The 17,381-nt window shown below is 39.8% G+C and overlaps 1 protein-coding gene across 3 annotated transcripts in view; it reads left to right on the forward strand.

Annotated features, from left to right (window-relative positions):
• RBM39 (RNA binding motif protein 39) overlaps nucleotides 1-16,405 on the forward strand; it is a 28,182-nt gene extending 11,777 nt beyond the window's left edge. For 2 of the 3 annotated variants that reach the window (XM_030963598.1, XM_030963595.1), the window contains 13 exons: nucleotides 462-527; nucleotides 636-689; nucleotides 2,081-2,198; nucleotides 2,793-2,945; nucleotides 3,487-3,624; nucleotides 4,107-4,172; nucleotides 5,197-5,401; nucleotides 5,612-5,689; nucleotides 11,172-11,204; nucleotides 12,228-12,303; nucleotides 12,452-12,557; nucleotides 15,241-15,319; nucleotides 15,408-16,405. In XM_030963598.1, the coding sequence (XP_030819458.1) occupies nucleotides 2,136-2,198; nucleotides 2,793-2,945; nucleotides 3,487-3,624; nucleotides 4,107-4,172; nucleotides 5,197-5,401; nucleotides 5,612-5,689; nucleotides 11,172-11,204; nucleotides 12,228-12,303; nucleotides 12,452-12,557; nucleotides 15,241-15,319; nucleotides 15,408-15,508 (1,098 nt within the window). In that variant the 5' untranslated portion in view covers nucleotides 462-527; nucleotides 636-689; nucleotides 2,081-2,135 and the 3' untranslated portion in view covers nucleotides 15,509-16,405. The remainder of the gene's footprint in view (nucleotides 1-461; nucleotides 528-635; nucleotides 690-2,080; nucleotides 2,199-2,792; nucleotides 2,946-3,486; nucleotides 3,625-4,106; nucleotides 4,173-5,196; nucleotides 5,402-5,611; nucleotides 5,690-11,171; nucleotides 11,205-12,227; nucleotides 12,304-12,451; nucleotides 12,558-15,240; nucleotides 15,320-15,407) is intronic. The other variant, XM_030963597.1, reaches the window with a different exon arrangement.
• Nucleotides 16,406-17,381: the final 976 nt, after the last annotated feature.

Raw genomic sequence — 17,381 nt, forward strand, 5'->3', positions numbered from 1 at the left:
TTTAAAATGTTACACTCGAGCACTAATCCTGCCAGCACCACTTGGCATACAGCTCTGAAGCAGAGTTCCAGGCCATGAACGTTATGCTTTGCAGTCGTCAGTATGTAGAACTTGCATGTGGACAAAAAGACAGGTGAAAATGGTTACAACAGTAACTGTAGCTCAGAATAGTTTGCATATACAAATGTGCCATGACTGACTGTCTCATGAAGAGTCCTGCATATTCTGGGATTTTGTGGTGTAGGTGAAAGTGGGAGGGGATCATATTCTGTGCCTTATGGTCTGAAGTGCTGCATATATTGGTAACCAGCTGGTTATCTGATGCATGCTGTGAGTGCTGCTAATGGAAATGCTGACAAGTTCAGAGGCAAGGGTGGGTGAGCACTTGGAGTGTCGTGTGAGTACAGACAGGAAATTTTGAATTCAAATACTCAGGTGTCTTGTCTTTTCTTCTGCCATAGTTCTGGTCCAAAATTCAACAGTGCCATCAGAGGGAAGATTGGTCTGCCTCACAGCATCAAATTAAGGTTTTTGACTTTTCTCTGTTTTTCATTGCATCATTAATAGGTTTTGTTTAGAACCAGGAGTGGTATATTGGAAGGTTTTCTTCTAATCTTATTGATCTTTCTTTTTAGCAGACGTCGCTCTAGAAGCAAAAGTCCTTTCAGAAAAGACAAAAGCCCTGTTAGGTATGACTTTTTATCTATGTTTGGGTTTGTTTGTTTTTGTCTAGTTGGAGTTGGAAAAGTGATGGTGAAATAATGTATGACTACTTGCTCTCCAGCTTACACTCAAGTGATGCTGTAATTCATTCAGAAAGCCAGTGAAGAAAGAGCATTGGTAGTATGTTGGTTTCTCCCCATGTCATAAAAGGTTGTAAATAATGTCAGTTTGCAAAACAAGTCTTGATTAGTTTGTTTTTTGTGTTTCTGTATTTTCAATCTTCTCCCCATTAATTATGATTTAAATGAGCTTTTCTGCTGAATCGTACTTAATAATCTAGAGTATGAAATGGGAAAGTACAAATGCTTCTTTTTGCTGTCCAGTATTTATTAGTGTTATTTGTTGAGAGGCTGTATGCCTCTGCAATCCAGGAGCTGCTAATGCATTCTTAGTCTTCTCATTTAAGGGAATAGGATTTTGATAGCTGCTAATGAGATTATTCTCTTACGTTGATGCAGTCAAATTTCACCAATCTCATTTTGTTTTTCAATGACTGGCAAACTCTTACTAAGATAATGATGTTTAAATTTTTATTGTGTTTTCTAAGTGATTAATATCTATGTGGTTAATTTAATAAAAATACATACTACATGGATGGACACTCAATCCAGGATACACCATGCTACTACTTATGTACTTTGTACTTGAGTACAAGTCAGATTTGTTTAGATTTGAAGCTTCAATATGTTAACAGTGGTGCATCTAATTTCAGCTAATAAATAAAATTATTGTAGTTCTTAACGTATTCAAGGATCAAAGTAATTCTACTATTCATTCCAGATATTCAATACTATTCATACTTCTTTATGAGTTAACAAGCTGAAACTATGGAATGAGGACTGCGAGTTCTATTTACATGGCTGTCAGTCTTGTTTTATGTGGTGGCTGTAGTGACTCCACAGTGACTGGGTAAATGCAAGATGAGTTGGTAAAGCCTAGCACACACTGCTTGTCTGAGAATTTGGATAGCCAGTCTGTGCTAGTTTGCCCTGTTTGCTTTTGTATTCTTGTCCTTCCATCTTTTTGATGAAAAGGACATGTAAGCTCCATAGTGGTATCTGGTACCAGTTCTGGACAGTAGCAGAATGGTACCTCAGTTTATACTTTTACACATAAAATAGAATTTTCCAGTTATATTTGATGCTCACAGGTGAAATAGGATATTCCGTCATGTTACAACTTACCAGGTTAATATTTGGTATTCCCTTCAGTTCTTTACTCTGCCTTTTTTTTAATACAGCAGGCATTTTTTTTCCTATCAGAATGTGAAGTACTGGTTGTTTAGTGTATCATGTGTGGTCCAAAGATGAATTATCTTAATTCAGTTGATTTTTTAGCTGAACTTTACTCTTTCCAGAGAACCTATTGATAATCTTACCCCTGAAGAGAGGGATGCTCGAACAGTGTTCTGCATGCAGTTGGCTGCAAGAATTCGGCCAAGAGACCTGGAAGAATTTTTCTCTACAGTAGGGAAGGTAATTGATAAGGAAGTTAAAATAATTTTGAATTTTGCCACAAGCTGTCCTAGTACAACTTAGTACAGGTTTGGTATTTTTTCAGAATTGTAAGCATGTGGCTTTCTGGAGCTTCCTGTGCATGTGCAAAGAGAGATTAATGATGAACTAATTGTTAAAACTTTTGAACATGAAAATGTAGTTTCTCAGTAGTTGCTTGTTCATGTGATGTGAGGCGAAACATGTTGATGCAATTCTGACTCAACTTCATTATTCATATTTTCTTTTTTTTTTTTTAATTAGGTCTGTCAGTTATAGTGTCATTTGAAAATTCATGTAACTTCTAAGTTGGAAAAACTTCATTTGTTCTATCAGCTGTAAGGTTCTGGTGTAAAGCATTAGAGTGCTGCAAGTTCTGTCACATACAAAACAAAACAGCTTTAGTGCTAGCTTGCCTCTGGGATATGTTTGTTACAAAAGGTGTATGCTGCTGTAGAATTAAAGCTGTTGGCTTGGCAAATAATTTTCAGTATTAATATGTGTCTGAGAAATAGGCTGCATTAAGTTTTTTCATCTTTCTTTAAAAGTATTTCCATCTCTGTTGTTGCCTTTCAGGTTCGTGATGTGCGAATGATTTCAGATAGAAATTCCAGACGTTCAAAGGGGATTGCTTATGTTGAATTTGTTGATGTTAGTTCAGTGCCCCTGGCAATAGGACTGACTGGACAGAGAGTCCTGGGTGTACCTATCATAGTACAGGCATCACAGGTAAGGAATTGTAAACCTCATTTGTGTTCATGCAGAGTTATGCTTCTTTTATTTTGATGAGAAACTTAATGTTTGAAAATTTGGCTACTACTGAATGTTTGGAAAACTGTAACAAGGATGATTATTTAAGCCAGTGATAATGGATTTTTGTTGCCAGTAGATAACGGGCAAATTAAAGTGATTGAAAGTTGTGTAAAGGTATTAGGAAAATGCAGATCTTAAGCAATAACAGTAAAGAAATTGGTAATAGTGTTACAGAAGTGAAGGCTATATTGTGTATGCTTTCTAGATAATTTCCTAGATAGAAGTCAGAGTTTTGCATGAAGTTGTTCAATTTGAAGGCTTTTGGAGTCTCTTGTCTCTGTACTTGGTCATGGTCTTGGGTTTTGTAGCTCTTAAGTTCAAGTCTGATAGACTGCAGATCATGCAACAGCTTCTATATGTTTGGTGAATCTTCTAGTTTGGGTCTGATAGGTATTTACTTATGTTAGGGGTTTTTTATTGATTTCTTATCAAAGGTGAATTTTTATTTTCTCCTTAGGCAGAGAAAAACAGAGCAGCAGCAATGGCAAATAATCTGCAGAAGGGCAGTGCTGGTCCTATGAGGCTCTATGTGGGATCATTACACTTCAATATTACTGAAGATATGCTTCGAGGAATCTTTGAGCCATTTGGCAGGGTAAACTTTAATTTGGCATGTTGTGTTAGAGTAGTTTATTTGAAAAACCTAGCTTAGTTGTAGAGCCCTAGCAGCTTCTGGAAATAATTCAGCTTCATCCTCACGAAGCACTTGTCAGGCATACTGCTTTTCTTAGTTTGTAAAACAGAGTGTCTCAGCATATGAAGTGCCATAATGAGTGTGTTTCAATTACGATCTGATCATGTCTGCGTGCTTATGCTGCTAGAATTCTGCATCAAGCCTCTACCCATAGATGAGCTCAAAACCGTTATGTTTACCTGCTTCTCTTACTATCCAAGTACCTATTTAGCTGTCTGTATACTAATTTTGAAATGAGGAAGGAATGAGAAACTAATTTTAAAAAAGTAATAGTTTCACATTCACGTACGTGTTTTTGACAAGGCTGTTTTCATGTTGTGTTCTGGTATCTTGGAGTTTGTTCCAAAATGTCTGTTAATAAATAGCTTTATTCTTATCTTCAGATTGAAAGTATTCAGCTCATGATGGACAGTGAAACTGGGCGCTCAAAAGGATATGGATTCATTACGGTATGACTAGAATTGCCAGGTTTCTAAGATGATTTCTGAGTGTAATCTTCCCATGTAGGAGTATATATCTCTATATGTGAACCTTCCGGTGTATATCTATGTGGTTATATAGTAGCAAACTAAACATAATAAACTAAGCACAATCTAAATTTTTTTACATATGCATGGGAGGTACTAAATTGCTACTCCATAACTATGTATCTCATTTCAGAAGTGTCATATTGCAGGATGCAGCACTGGCTTTTTTCTTTGTTTTCTGATGGTTGTCTGGGTATTGAGAATGGGCAGTGAATATGTTTAGATGGGAATAGTTTCCTCTGTAGTCAGTGCCTGCAAAAGCAAACACTATCTTCTGCAGGCAAAGACACTAGTAAAGACTGGTGTTTTTATAGCTGAAAATAATTTAATTTGAGCTTTAAAGGGAAATAATAGGGGCTGAAACTTTCAGTTGAAAACATCTTTCCTCTTTACCCTCAGGTACACAGTTTTGTGAACTTGAGTTTCTTAACTGACCTGGCAATTTGTCATGAGGAAAAAAGTCTCGGCTGGGACCTCTGGCACATGGACACAAATGAAACCAAACTTGCTATATAGTTCATACTTGACGGTTTTAACACTGATAAAATGCTTGTGTGTTTATTTTGATGTTTCGCAGCATAAAGCAGAATATCTGTTAGGAATAAACTGTAAATATTCCATGGCAGTTGTAAGGTTGCAGAGGAATTGAGTGTCACTTGTCACTCTTGAAAGACAGCCACAGTCATGACTTCTGTTGATAGCAGTATCTAGATGCTATAACTTCAACAATATATTTAAGTATATAGTACCTAACCATGAGAAAGTAAATACCAAAATATGCATGTGTTTAGTTTAAATGAAAAATTCTGAGCACATGTACATTAGCTTGTTGCTGTTATCTTAAAGAGTTTCTCCTGTTTGCGCAATTGTGGATATTACATATAGTAGAAGCGTTGCTGAATCCTGTAGACAAGCATTACTGAATTTGTGTTTTTCCAAACCACAGTTCTCAGACTCTGAGTGTGCCAAAAAGGCCCTGGAACAACTCAATGGATTTGAGCTGGCTGGGAGACCAATGAAAGTTGGACATGTAACTGAGCGTACTGATGCTTCCAGTGCTAGCTCATTTTTGGACAGTGATGAATTGGAACGGACTGGAATTGATTTGGGAACAACTGGTCGGCTTCAGTTGATGGCAAGACTTGCAGAAGGTGTGTGCAGTGTTGGATAACAAGTGTGTGAAGGAGTTTGCAGAATTTGAATTAAAACACTCCACAGAACTGTTTGGATAAATGAATGAAATGTTTAAATGCATGGTATTTTTTATCTTTTGACAAGAGGAATATTTATGATGCTTCTGTTACTGCATCCCTAAATGAATGAAAGGGCTTGCTCCAAGGTCTCTCTGTGTTCTGTTCCAGGTACTGGTTTGCAGATTCCTCCAGCTGCACAGCAGGCTCTGCAGATGAGCGGATCTTTGGCCTTTGGAGCTGTGACAGGTAAGAAATGATGACTTATATATATTTTTAAAAATTTATAAATTTGAGACAGGAGGTACTTAACTGTTTTTTTGTCTTTTAGAATGAAAATGCATTTTGGTCTTTTAAAATGAGGTATTGCAGCATGTTTTACAAACTGTAGAACACGCAAAATCATAACTAATGACAGTATATCACAATTTGGATGGGTGTGATTCACTTTGCATATTTTTCCAAATTTGCTGGTTTTCACCCCAAACCTTCCTCTCTTCACTGTTCTCTGTGCTAGTGGGGATTTGTATGTTCTACTGCAGTATACGTGTTGACTATTGAAAATGGCAGGCTCAGAATTGGAAGGGGATTGACCCCTGTAGAAAAATTAGACCTGTGCGAAGGGCAGGAAGGTTATTTGGACTTTATGGGGGACACATCATAAAGATGGCAGCAGTGTTTTTACAGCGTATGTCCTTGTGAGGAAAGACATTTTATGTCAGGGAATGTGTCTGTTGCTTGGATTTGGCTATAGTTGTATGTGTGTTCTGCAGGTGGGTGTGCTGGAATGAGGCTGAGGGATGTGATTGCTGCTGCTTAGTTCATAGCTGGTCTGAAAAGCAAACTATTCATGGGGTCTTCAGGACTAGAGCAGGGAGTAACCTCCCTGAATGTTTTTTTTTTTTGCTACTTTTGATTAATGCTATGAACAAGGGATATGAAACTCTCATAACAGTAGAAAGGACCTGAATGTCACAAATAACCAGATGCTGGAATGTGTGGGACGTGTCAGGAAAGTAGCAAAGAAAAGGTAGCATTCTTGTTTGCCTTCCAGCAGAACTTGTGATGGAAATTATTCAGGCTTAATAAGATAGGTCTGAATCATGTTACTGAAGGTCAGGTGCAGTCTTAAGAGCATACATATGAAGCTGTAGACAATTGCTAAAAGAATATAATAGAGTTGTTCTAGAGATGTGCCCTTGGAAGGAAAAGGAACTGACCAGTGACAGAAAAATGTCAGTTGCCTGTTTGAGAAGGATGAAAAGCATACAGTAGTGAGGAAAAAGTGTGTCTAGTCCAGAAAGAGAAGGAAAGCTAACCACCGCTGAAGTTAGATCAACATTTACGCAGGTTATAAAGTGGTGTGGCAGTCTCATGTAGAAACATGTCAGCAATTAGAAATGAGAATAGTGTTTTTAAAAAGCACCAGTCCTTTTCCTCCCCTGCATTTGAAACAAACAAGGTAAAAGACATCCAAGCTCATTAAATCAAGAACATGGACAGAAATGTCTGACACAGCTGAATGGTTCAGGTAGTATGCAGTCAGCATGAGAAAACATGATTCTCTGCGGAGAAATAAATGAGGTTGAATACAGGTGTTAGAAGAAGATGCATGTTAGCAACTGTGGAAATGAAGGTGGTAGGGATAGCATTGTTCTTTTCACTTGTATTGTACAAAAGGAATAATGCAGACATGTGCAACTTAAGTAACTTCGGAAAAAGATAAAGCTTTTTGCTGCCATAGAGTCATGAGCTATCCCCAAAGTGAGATTTGGTTATGGATTAAAGATCTCTTTACTCTTGTTAGAGAAAATTACTACCAGGAATTATGTCATTGTGGGAGACTTTAACTTCCCCGATACAGATTGGAGAAGAATTGCTAGTAATAATGGTGGGGCCCAGATATTCCTGGATGTGATATCCGACAAATTTCTTCATCAAATACTCACTGACTCATGAAGAGGGGATGCTATTTTAAACTCAATTTGGTAAGTAATGAAGATGTTACGGATGAGAATAGAAATGACCATTGACTTGAGGGGTCATGAGTTGTTCACATTTAAATGGAAGGATACACAAACAGGTCTAACTGATGGTTGAAGAAACAAGGCAATTAAGTCATCTGGTCTGAGCAACTTGGGTGTTTGAACAAGCAGGATGTTTTACATTGCTAATGCTGTGTTGGATCTGTATTCTATAGAAAGAAGAAAAAGTTCTGTTAGTGTGGGCTCCACACTGAACCTGGGTGATCAGCTACCTCAAAAGAAATAAGGAATGACCACACAGCCTATGAAGAATAGGAAAAATGACTGATAATAAAACAGGATTTTTAGTTTGGGAAACAGATAAAAAGATAATTGTCTGCCAACAGTCAGATTGAGTTAGACATCGTTAAAGTCATGAAAGCAATAGATGAAGGTTTACCAACTCTTGAAGAAAAAAGGAAGTGGGACTCAGGTGAATGAAAAACTACTCCCAAGATGTTTCTATGTATTTAGCTGCCTCAACTTGTAGTGGGGATACTGGTCATAAAGTTTGGAATTTGAGGAAGGTAAGCTAGGAATATGTAGTTCAAAAATAAAAAAGGAAAATTATTCCCAAGGTAGAAAGAAAGCTATAAGTAAGAGGCTAACGTAAACAGTTCAGAGGAATAAAGTCCCATGAAATGAGTGATGGAATACATGTATGAAACACGAGGTCTCATCTCTGGTATTGTTGATAAACATTTTAAGTCCATGATATGGTATATAGCTGAAACATGTGACTAAATTATACTTGAAGTACACTTGAAGGAAGAAGAATGTGGTCTGGCCAGATTCTGGTCCTGTTACTGAGTAGACTTTGCTCCTTCGGAAGGGTAAACTGGAGAGTATTATGAAAGTATAGCATACTGTCAGAAACTGTATTTAAAGACCAACAGTCATTGATTAAATTGCCTTTCCTTGGCAGAGGAGGAGCAGCTTCTTGCTGATCTTTAGACTCCTGTCATTTGGAAGGTATTAAACTGGAGAAGTGAGTAATACAGGAAGTACAAGGTGTGTCAGGAAGCTGGCTCAGAGAAAGAAGGATTTTTTTTACACAGGTGAAAGCTGGGAAAGTTGGAGGCTATTGTTAAAGCCAAAGTTCAGGTGTTGGGCTGGTCTTGAGTAATATTTACACAAATGAAAATGGTCAGCAGTAGAAATGAGGTGAATAAATGCATAGGAGCTGTCGACAAGAAATTCTTGGGGTGTTGTATATTGTTCACCTCTTCAGGGTTAAATAAAATTCCACTCCGCATAGTCTGGGAGCTTAGCAATGGAAGAATGGCCAGGGAGGAGAAAAATATCTAAATGCTTCAGTTTATCAGTGCCAGAACATGACCTGGCAGCATGATACATAGTTAAAATATTAGCTGTGTTCCTAGAGGCAAGTAGGCCTCAGCATCTGAGGTGCAATATATACATCCGCAAACACTTCTGATAATCCATGTTCAAGAGGGAGTCAGTAAAACTCAAGTAGGGAAGGTAAAGAATTAGTTCTAGGGGACACCTGAGAATTTGGCCATCCAGCAGGAAAAAGAATTTGAAGCTGAACAGTTGTCACTGTGTACTCCCTGTTCTCTTTCTCAACATAGGAAATCTAAAATAATCAGCCTATAGAACATTCTTCTAATGTTTGGTGGGACAAAGCATTCCTTACTTGTGGAAGGAGCTGTTTATGGAAAAAATTGTTATGGTGTGCTGCAAAAGAGGAAGAGATAGCTATTATCATCCAGGACCTCTATTTGGTCTCTGTTCTAAGAAATTACTCGAGATGCTAGGCAATGTTTGGCAGACTTCGGCCTATTTAAAGCCATCTGGATTTCAAAATAAACTTTTTATTTTAAGACACAAAATACTCTGATAGATTTGTCTGTATTTGTGCTTTCTGTGTACACTTAACTTGTACTCCCATTGTGCTAAACTTGCTGCTCTTACAGGTGTTACATAAGAATATACTGAAAAAGTTACTTTGATCTGAATTGGTCAGATGTATTAATTTTAGTTTCTGCATACTGTTTAAAACTATGTGTAGGGAAACATGAATTGACTGTGTAGAGTGACAATTAATTTCTTAATTCTGAGTGATTTTAGAAGTGAGAGGACAGGGCTGTTCTTCAGTCATGAGCAACACAAGAATCCAGTTCGTTGATAAAAGATACGGTGAGCAGCAGGTTATGTTTCAAACGTGGTTAATAATTAACCTGTGAAACTGTTGCACAAGATAGTGGTGGCTGACTTTGCTGTGTTTAGAACAGATCTTACTTGGCTGTGGACAGAATTGGCATTGATGATATGTGTAGGTTTACCATATTAGGTGCAGGGATTCTGGAGCATTTGGCTGTAGAGCCCCAGGCTGACCCACATGGGTGAGTTCTGCTGGACATGATGGATTGGAATTGCAGCAGGAAAAGGGTCTGTCCTCATCTAAATTGGGAGTTTGGATATTTGCTGTTTTCTTTAAAAGGCCTTTGTTTTCACAAGAGTCTGAATATTAATTAACTAGGTAATTAGTTACAGATTTGGCCAAGACCATGCCGTTTCTTCAGAGAATACAGACAAAGACAGCCTTTGCTGTTGTGATATTTCTCATTCTATGGAGGTGAGGACTCTGTGGGTTCAGATCTGGATGGAAAACATGCCAAATATCACCAGCTCTTTTTACAACTCAACCTTCAGAGCTTACTCCTTCCAGCCCTTGCTTTTCAGTATGGTTCCTGGTACGTGTTCCTTGCAAAAACGCTTGGAAAGGCACGTGAGGAAAATCTAGAGAAAAACATTTATTTCTGTTGGCTCTTCAGTGTCGTGGAGGAGGTTTTATTAGAAAGGGGAAAAGTATGTTGATACCTGGTGCCTTCAGGTATTTCCAGGTAAGCTTGGAAGCATACTTGGTGCTCATCGCTTTGCTACTCTCTAAATGAGTGAATTAAGGCGATTGTTTGCTCACACCTAGTGTCTCTTAAATGGAACCATGATTGAAGGGGCTTATACTTACAGTTCTTGAATTCTGAAGTTTTCTGTTAGTTCAAAGATGTCATGTTACTTGGAAATGGCTAGAAAGTCTGCATTTGTTTGTTCCCATCACTTTGGAGTGGGACAAGTGTATGTTGTTAAACAAGTAAATCATGTTTTCTAGGCAAATCACATGTTTGGAACACTGGAAAATGTTTTGAATTTGAAAAATACCAAAGTTACTTGTATCATTATGCCATCTGTGTGAAAGCAAAGCAGACAAAATATTGCCTTATTCTACTTGAAATGAGATTTGATAACTGCTTTAAGAATGTCAGGTTTGGATAGCTGTGTGCTTAACTGCTTTCTGGTAGTAAAGATGTTGGTATTGACACACACCTCTAATGCATGTCAGAATTGCTGTAATTATTTTCTTATGGGGTAAAACGTGTCTTTTAAAGACCCCAATCACAGCAAAAGCAAGTTGGGAGCAATACACTGAATTAAAGGCACATGGCATGTCTGTCCTTTTAAGGTATTGTTGCTCTTTAAAATGCTTTGTTGTCACAGAATCTGTCAAGTACAGAACATTCTAGTACAGAAGCTGAAATTAGTGAAACTACTCACAACTAGAGAGGAACAGTGATACTGAAATAAGCTCTTAACCACAGAAAAACAAGCTGAACAACCTGGCTGGCAGGTGATGATACAGTCATGCTAGCAAACATTCTAATTAACTTCTCTGTATCTTTCTTTAGATTTACAAACGAGACTGTCCCAGCAGAATGAAGGTAAACTAGCATTTATTATAACTTGTAATTAGTAGATTTTATTTCAGGTGTCCGTAGGGGAAATTCTTCTGGTATAGGGTTTGCCCATACCTGAGAAATTGTGTTCTCTTAGTTGTCTAGTTGTCTGTGGGGAAGTGGGGAATCATCCTGTGATTTTTTTGACTGCAAATTCTTGGTAGCATTTTCTCCAGTGTTAGTAGCATTCCCCAGCCATGTACTAGTCCCAAGAAAATGCGTGGACTGGTATTTGTGGTTGGTTAGTAGTGTTCTCCCTGCCTTAGAGGGGTTACTTCAGAATCAGAAGTTTGGGTTTACTGTCTCTGAGTTTCTCATTATCTGACTGCACAACCCTTAATGTCTGAAGTATATGGGGAAGGCAGCTGTTGCAGCTCCATTGACAGAAGCGTGAAGCCTATGGAAGGGCAGCCTGTGGGACAGTGTTTAATGCAATGTACTGGCATGATGAGCAGCAATAAATGACAATAATTTCACTGTTATAGGGAAAGAGCAATTTCAGGTGTCAAATGTTTCCTTCAGTCTACGTTTTCAAGGGATGAAAGTGCAGGTACACTTCTGAAGCATAATACAACATGCTTAAAACAGGTTTTAAGAATTCCCCAAGGTTGTCTGTCCTTTGTTGTCCAGTCAGCTGGGGTGGTGCTGTCCTGAGCTGCTGCTGGGCTTCTATGAGGACCAAAACATTAAAGGTGCTGACTACAACTCAGGCAGACATTTTAAATGCAGATGAAGATGCATGCCTTTTAATGTTCAAATGGAAAGTCTGCCAAAATCAATGTACACGATTATATTGAAAACCTTTTCAGGTTCAACTGTGATTCATAGTCTGCTGGCTTTTGTATTGATCATTTTAAATATATCTGTCATCAGTAGTGTCTGGTTTTGAGTTTTGCTTTCCTGCCTTCAATTTCTGTTTAGTCAGAGCTGCTGCTATTATGCTGAATAAATTAGAGCCATGCATAGTGGGTTCTTAGATATGCTAATTTTTTTTTTCCATTACAACAGTTCTGGCTGCAGCTGCTTCTGTACAACCACTTGCAACACAGTGCTTCCAGCTTTCCAACATGTTTAATCCTCAAACGTAAGTGATTTATCGTTGTCTGTTTGGCATTTGTCAATGACTTTAACATGTAAGAAAGAAATCAGAATGTTGCAGGCATGTGTTTAATGGGTTTTGGGGTGGATTTTGTGTGAATGGTCTCTGTCCTGTTTTTCCTTCCCCTGTACAGTGAAGAAGAAGCTGGCTGGGACACAGAAATTAAAGATGATGTGATTGAGGAATGTAACAAACATGGAGGAGTTATCCACATCTATGTTGACAAAAACTCAGCTCAGGTATGCCTGCTTCTGGGGGACACACACTGAGCTGATGGTAGGAGCTCTGTTGCTTTCTTTTGTCTAGGGGGAGCGTTACAAATATGGGGCTTTTCCTAAACTGTAATTAAATTTCTTAGTTTGTGCAGAATGTAGATGGTTCTCTCCTGTTGTGAATCATTGTGTAACTTGGATGAGCAGCTTTCTGGTGCTGCTCTTGAAGGTTTACCCAGCTGAAGTTGCTGTAGAAGAGCAGTGACTAGTTCAGGCATTTGGCATTTCCCTTAAGCTGTGCCTTTTCCCCCAAGTCAGGGACTTCAGTTTCCTCTTTCTAGAGCACAGGCTTCAGTAGAAAAGAGCCCTTGCTCCAGCAGAATTACAGCGTAAGGTAAATGTGTGCCTCATCCCATGCTTAGAAACAGTTGTGGTCTCTCATGACATTAAAGCCTTGCAATGGGCAGTCTCAGGGCCTGGAGTTAGAACAGGGAAGAGAAAGGCCGCTGACTGAATTCCAGATTATTGCCTGCATCTTAAACTGGTGAATATATTTTTCTTCTGACTTCACCTTGTTTACATAAACCCCAGACTGGTTACTTCTTCTCTGTATTTGAGCTCTTAGACTGTATAAACTCTGGAAGATCTGTAAATAGATTAACTCTCTTGAACCCTTTTTTAAAAGAATTCACAGCCCAAACAAAAGTTCAGTTTTCAGATGGTTTCACAGTTGGGTTAATTTCTTTCTCTTTGACCCTAAAAGTATAATCTTGTGTTCCATGCTAAGGTATAAGGCTGAAACCCATGTTCCTGCTGGTGTGCTTTGGTGGGATTGTTCTGCCCTGGTGATCCTCTTAGCACTCAACCATTGCTGTCTTGTGCAGCTGCCCCAATATCACCTACAACCCTTTCTTGTGGGTTACACAGAGGTTAGATAGGAGCTGCAGTCTAGCACATAAAACAATGTGCTGCCTTACCTAGCATCTTGTAATCTTCAAGATCACACCTGTGGTCTTGGACCATTGGACTGGTGAGAGGCAGAAACCTTCCCCATAATGTGTTTGTTATTTAGAGAAAATGAAGTGTTCTTTAACAGGAAAAAAATCCAAAATAACCAACAACCCATAACACTTCCCACCTCCAAAAAACCCTCTCAACAACTAAACACACAAAAAAAATCACTGCACAACCCCCCAAAAAGCCACCACCCCCAAAACTACACCAGCCCTCAGGATACCTCACATAGGTTCTAAGCCCATGGAGCTGCAAAATTCTGTTTCACATAAGCAGGTGGATTTAAAAAAAGAAACTGCAACATACTGAGTAATGAGTTTATGTTTCATAAAAAATGAAATCTGTTTTGTCATAGTAGCACAGCAGTGACACAGCTATAAAATGCCCACTGATAGTGTTTCCATTGTATGATTCTGTTTTCCAGGCTTAGATTCTGGGCACCTTCAGGGCTCTGTCCCAGACTTCTGTGCTGAGGGCTGTCAAGGGTTGGCTTATGAGCATGTGATTTTTTGTGGATTAAACGGTTGCAGTCCCAGCTGAGTGTATGGCTCTTGTACCACATCTGTGTGTTCTGCTGGCTGTTAAGAAAACCACAGCTTTTTGTTCCTGTACCTCATCTGGGCATTTAAGCAGTTTAGGTGCCTTGGCAGGGGGAGGCTGAGAGCACAGCTCTGTATGTTAATTGATTCTTTAGTGCCTTAAACACCAGCCCCTAAGCTCAGGTTCGCCCCATGAGAAAGGAATGAGTTAGATTGCAGTGGAAAGAGTTAATACCGGCTGACTAAAGCTGCTAAGGAAAGGCTGGAATCTATTTTTTAATGTACTATTTTCCTGAAAAATCTGTTTCAGCTAGACTCAGTCTTCCTTGGGTATTACTGATGGTCTGTTTTTAAGCAGGTAGCCAGAAAAATGCCGCACATTACTGTGGGCGTCTCTGTGTCTTGGAGTTGTTGGGTGTGACTGTTGTGGTTCTCTGGATTAGGGAGGCACAGTGCTTGATCTGCAGATGGCAAACTCCAGGTGTCTCTGGTGAAGTTCAAAGATCAGTCTGTCATGTGCCTTGGGAACAATCTCACGCTCTACCTGCCCTCCGGGGATGGGATTTTCCCTTTGCCTCAGTTCTTGTTCAAGTAACGACAGACATGCTGATGTTTATAGAGGAGAATTTTTAGGGACTCTGTCTCCCTTGAAGTGTTGCTTCTGTCTGGGGGAATGGGGAGTGCTTGGTTTTTGTGGAATACAGGCTGTGAGCTTGCATGTTTAGTGAAGCATATGTAGTTGAGGTTTGTGGCTTATAGACCTTGGCAGGTCGGCTGCCTTGGGGGCAGTCAGACCCCTTGTGCTGTTTTCTTTCACGTGGTGTTAATGATTAGGAGCCTTTAGATCCTTTCTGTAAAAGGCTCTCAGGAGCAGATCAGCCATTCATGGCTCAGTGATTGCTGGTTAAATGCATGTTTGGGCTATCTTGCAAAATCCTATTTAGAAAAACTGAAGGTCACAGTAACTGCCACAGTGGAGTAGTGCCTGCCAGTACCACCATCCACTTCTCTCATGCTCATTCTGTGTTATGGATTAATCCCAGCGGGTGCCTGGTGGAGCAGGTGTGGCTCTGTCCCAGCCAGGCCCAGGGGTGGCTGAGGAACAGCACTGGGGAAGTGTCTCTGATTCCCACGGGCTGCACTATTCTGTCTTGCAGGGCAATGTGTATGTGAAATGTCCCTCCATTGCTGCTGCCATCGCCGCTGTCAATGCTTTGCATGGGAGGTGGTTTGCAGGTGAGTGTTCCATGTACACGCCTACATTTAGTCATCCATTATAGAAATGACAAACACTAATGTTTACTTTTTTTCCTCTTGTGATTAGGTAAAATGATTACAGCAGCATATGTACCTCTTCCAACATACCACAGCCTTTTCCCAGACTCTATGACTGCAACCCAACTACTGGTTCCTGTTCGACGATGAAGATTAATTTAGTCAGTTTTGTACATAGGTATTTTTTGGAGGAAGATTGAGTTATCTTTTATTTAGATAAAACTAAAGGAAAGGATTTAATGTCATTTGTGTACACTTCCTGCTATCTTTAAAAATAAAATGAAGTAAGCAGAAATGCAGTGTGTTCATTCTCCCTAACTAGCATTTCCACTGTATACAAAGCTGTTGACTTCTTGTTCTGCCTTGTAATTCTTGTACATTGACAAAGGTGATCTGTAGGAACTGAGAAGTAGCTCATAGATAACAAGTACTCTGTAAAAGGCAGATGGGACATAATGACATTTTTAATGTTTCATAAGCCTTTCTTTTAATGCAGCAAAGACATTTTACATTTCACTAAATGTGGGTGATCTGCTCAAGGGTAGTATCAGAGAGAGACTGGATGAAGGGACATATTTAGTGTTTTTGTATAAATGGAAAATCCAAAAGGCTACTGAATGCTGACTGCAGACAGCTACTCGGCTTGCTTTGTGCTGAATAATTGGTGAGAATAGGAGGATTGAAGGGTTTTATTTCTTGATGGTAACTTTTGATTATTGTATCTGTAAAAGTTTCTTTGTAAATACTGTGAGGTGTGTCTAAGTTTCCAAACAAAACATCTCTGCATTTCCAGATGAGTTTCCACACGTGCAGTGGGGCAGAGCTGGAGGATTTCAGCCAAGTCTGAAAATGGGTAGGAAATACAGAAAAGTGTTTTGTTCTGGTTGCATATAATCTTTGCTCTTTTTAAGCTCTGTGAGCTCTGAAATATATTTTTGGGTTACTTCAGTGTGTTTGACAAGACAGCTTGATATTTCTATCAAAGACTTTCATATTGCAACAATCTTTGTAAGAACCACTCAAATAAAATTCTCTTAAAAAGGCCTTAAATGAAGTTTTATTTCTCTGCTCTCCCAATGTGATTTAGGCAGTGTGTGCTTAGGCCTGGAGGTGAGTGATAGATGCTGTGCAGTGCCCAGGGTCTGGGATACGACTGCACAGTATGCAGGTACGCCATGGGGTGTCATGTGCTCAGAGTACGTGCAGAAGCTGTTCCCAGCCCTCTGTGCAGTGTGGCCATGGTTGCTGAGGATCTAGGCACAACTCCTGTCCTCCTCAGGCATGCTTAAAGTTCAGTCCAGAGACAAAGCCCTCATGCCCACCTCCACTCCCATCCTTCACAAATGGTTGAGAGTCCTGGGGCTGGAGGAGTCAGTTACATTTGCTTTCAATCTGGTTTCTAGAGGGAACCTGCCCCTGTGCTTTGCTCTTTCTATCCCTGTCCCATCTCCCTGGCCTTTTCAAACACTAAGAAAAGACCAAGGTGGAGAGAGTAGGGAGAACAGAACATTCCTTTGCAGCAGGTGAAGGTGGGGCAGGCAGCAGTGCTGCGGGTATTCTATAGTATTGTGGCGAGAGGATCTGCTCTGCAGCCTCTAGGGCTGTAGCTGTCCTTGAGCTGCAGTGGGGCAAGAGCCTGTCCTTAACTTGGAGCAAGCAAAAGGCAAAGGTGGAACAGAAAGAGGCCTTATTTCAAAAGGCAAGTAGTGGAAGACGACAACACCCAATACCTTTCCTAGGTCAGCTGCAGGCAGTGCTGCTGGGGCTGGGGAGGATGAGGCGGGATTCCCATGCTCTCCTAGGGAAGTCCTGACCACCTCATAGGCCTGCTAAACCAGAATGAAAGAAAAGGCTTTGTTTCTGGGAGCACAGCTCTTATGGGAGCTGCCTGGATCCTGGGGTCCCTTACACTGTTGAGGGCACCTGCCCCATGACACTTTGAATTTAGAAATGTGATCAGCTTCAACCCACCTATTTTTGCAAGAAGACAGAAATTTGATAATTAATCTGAAGTACCCACCAT

Source organism: Camarhynchus parvulus, chromosome 20, assembly GCF_901933205.1.
Source record: "Camarhynchus parvulus chromosome 20, STF_HiC, whole genome shotgun sequence".
NCBI lineage: Eukaryota > Metazoa > Chordata > Aves > Passeriformes > Thraupidae > Camarhynchus > Camarhynchus parvulus.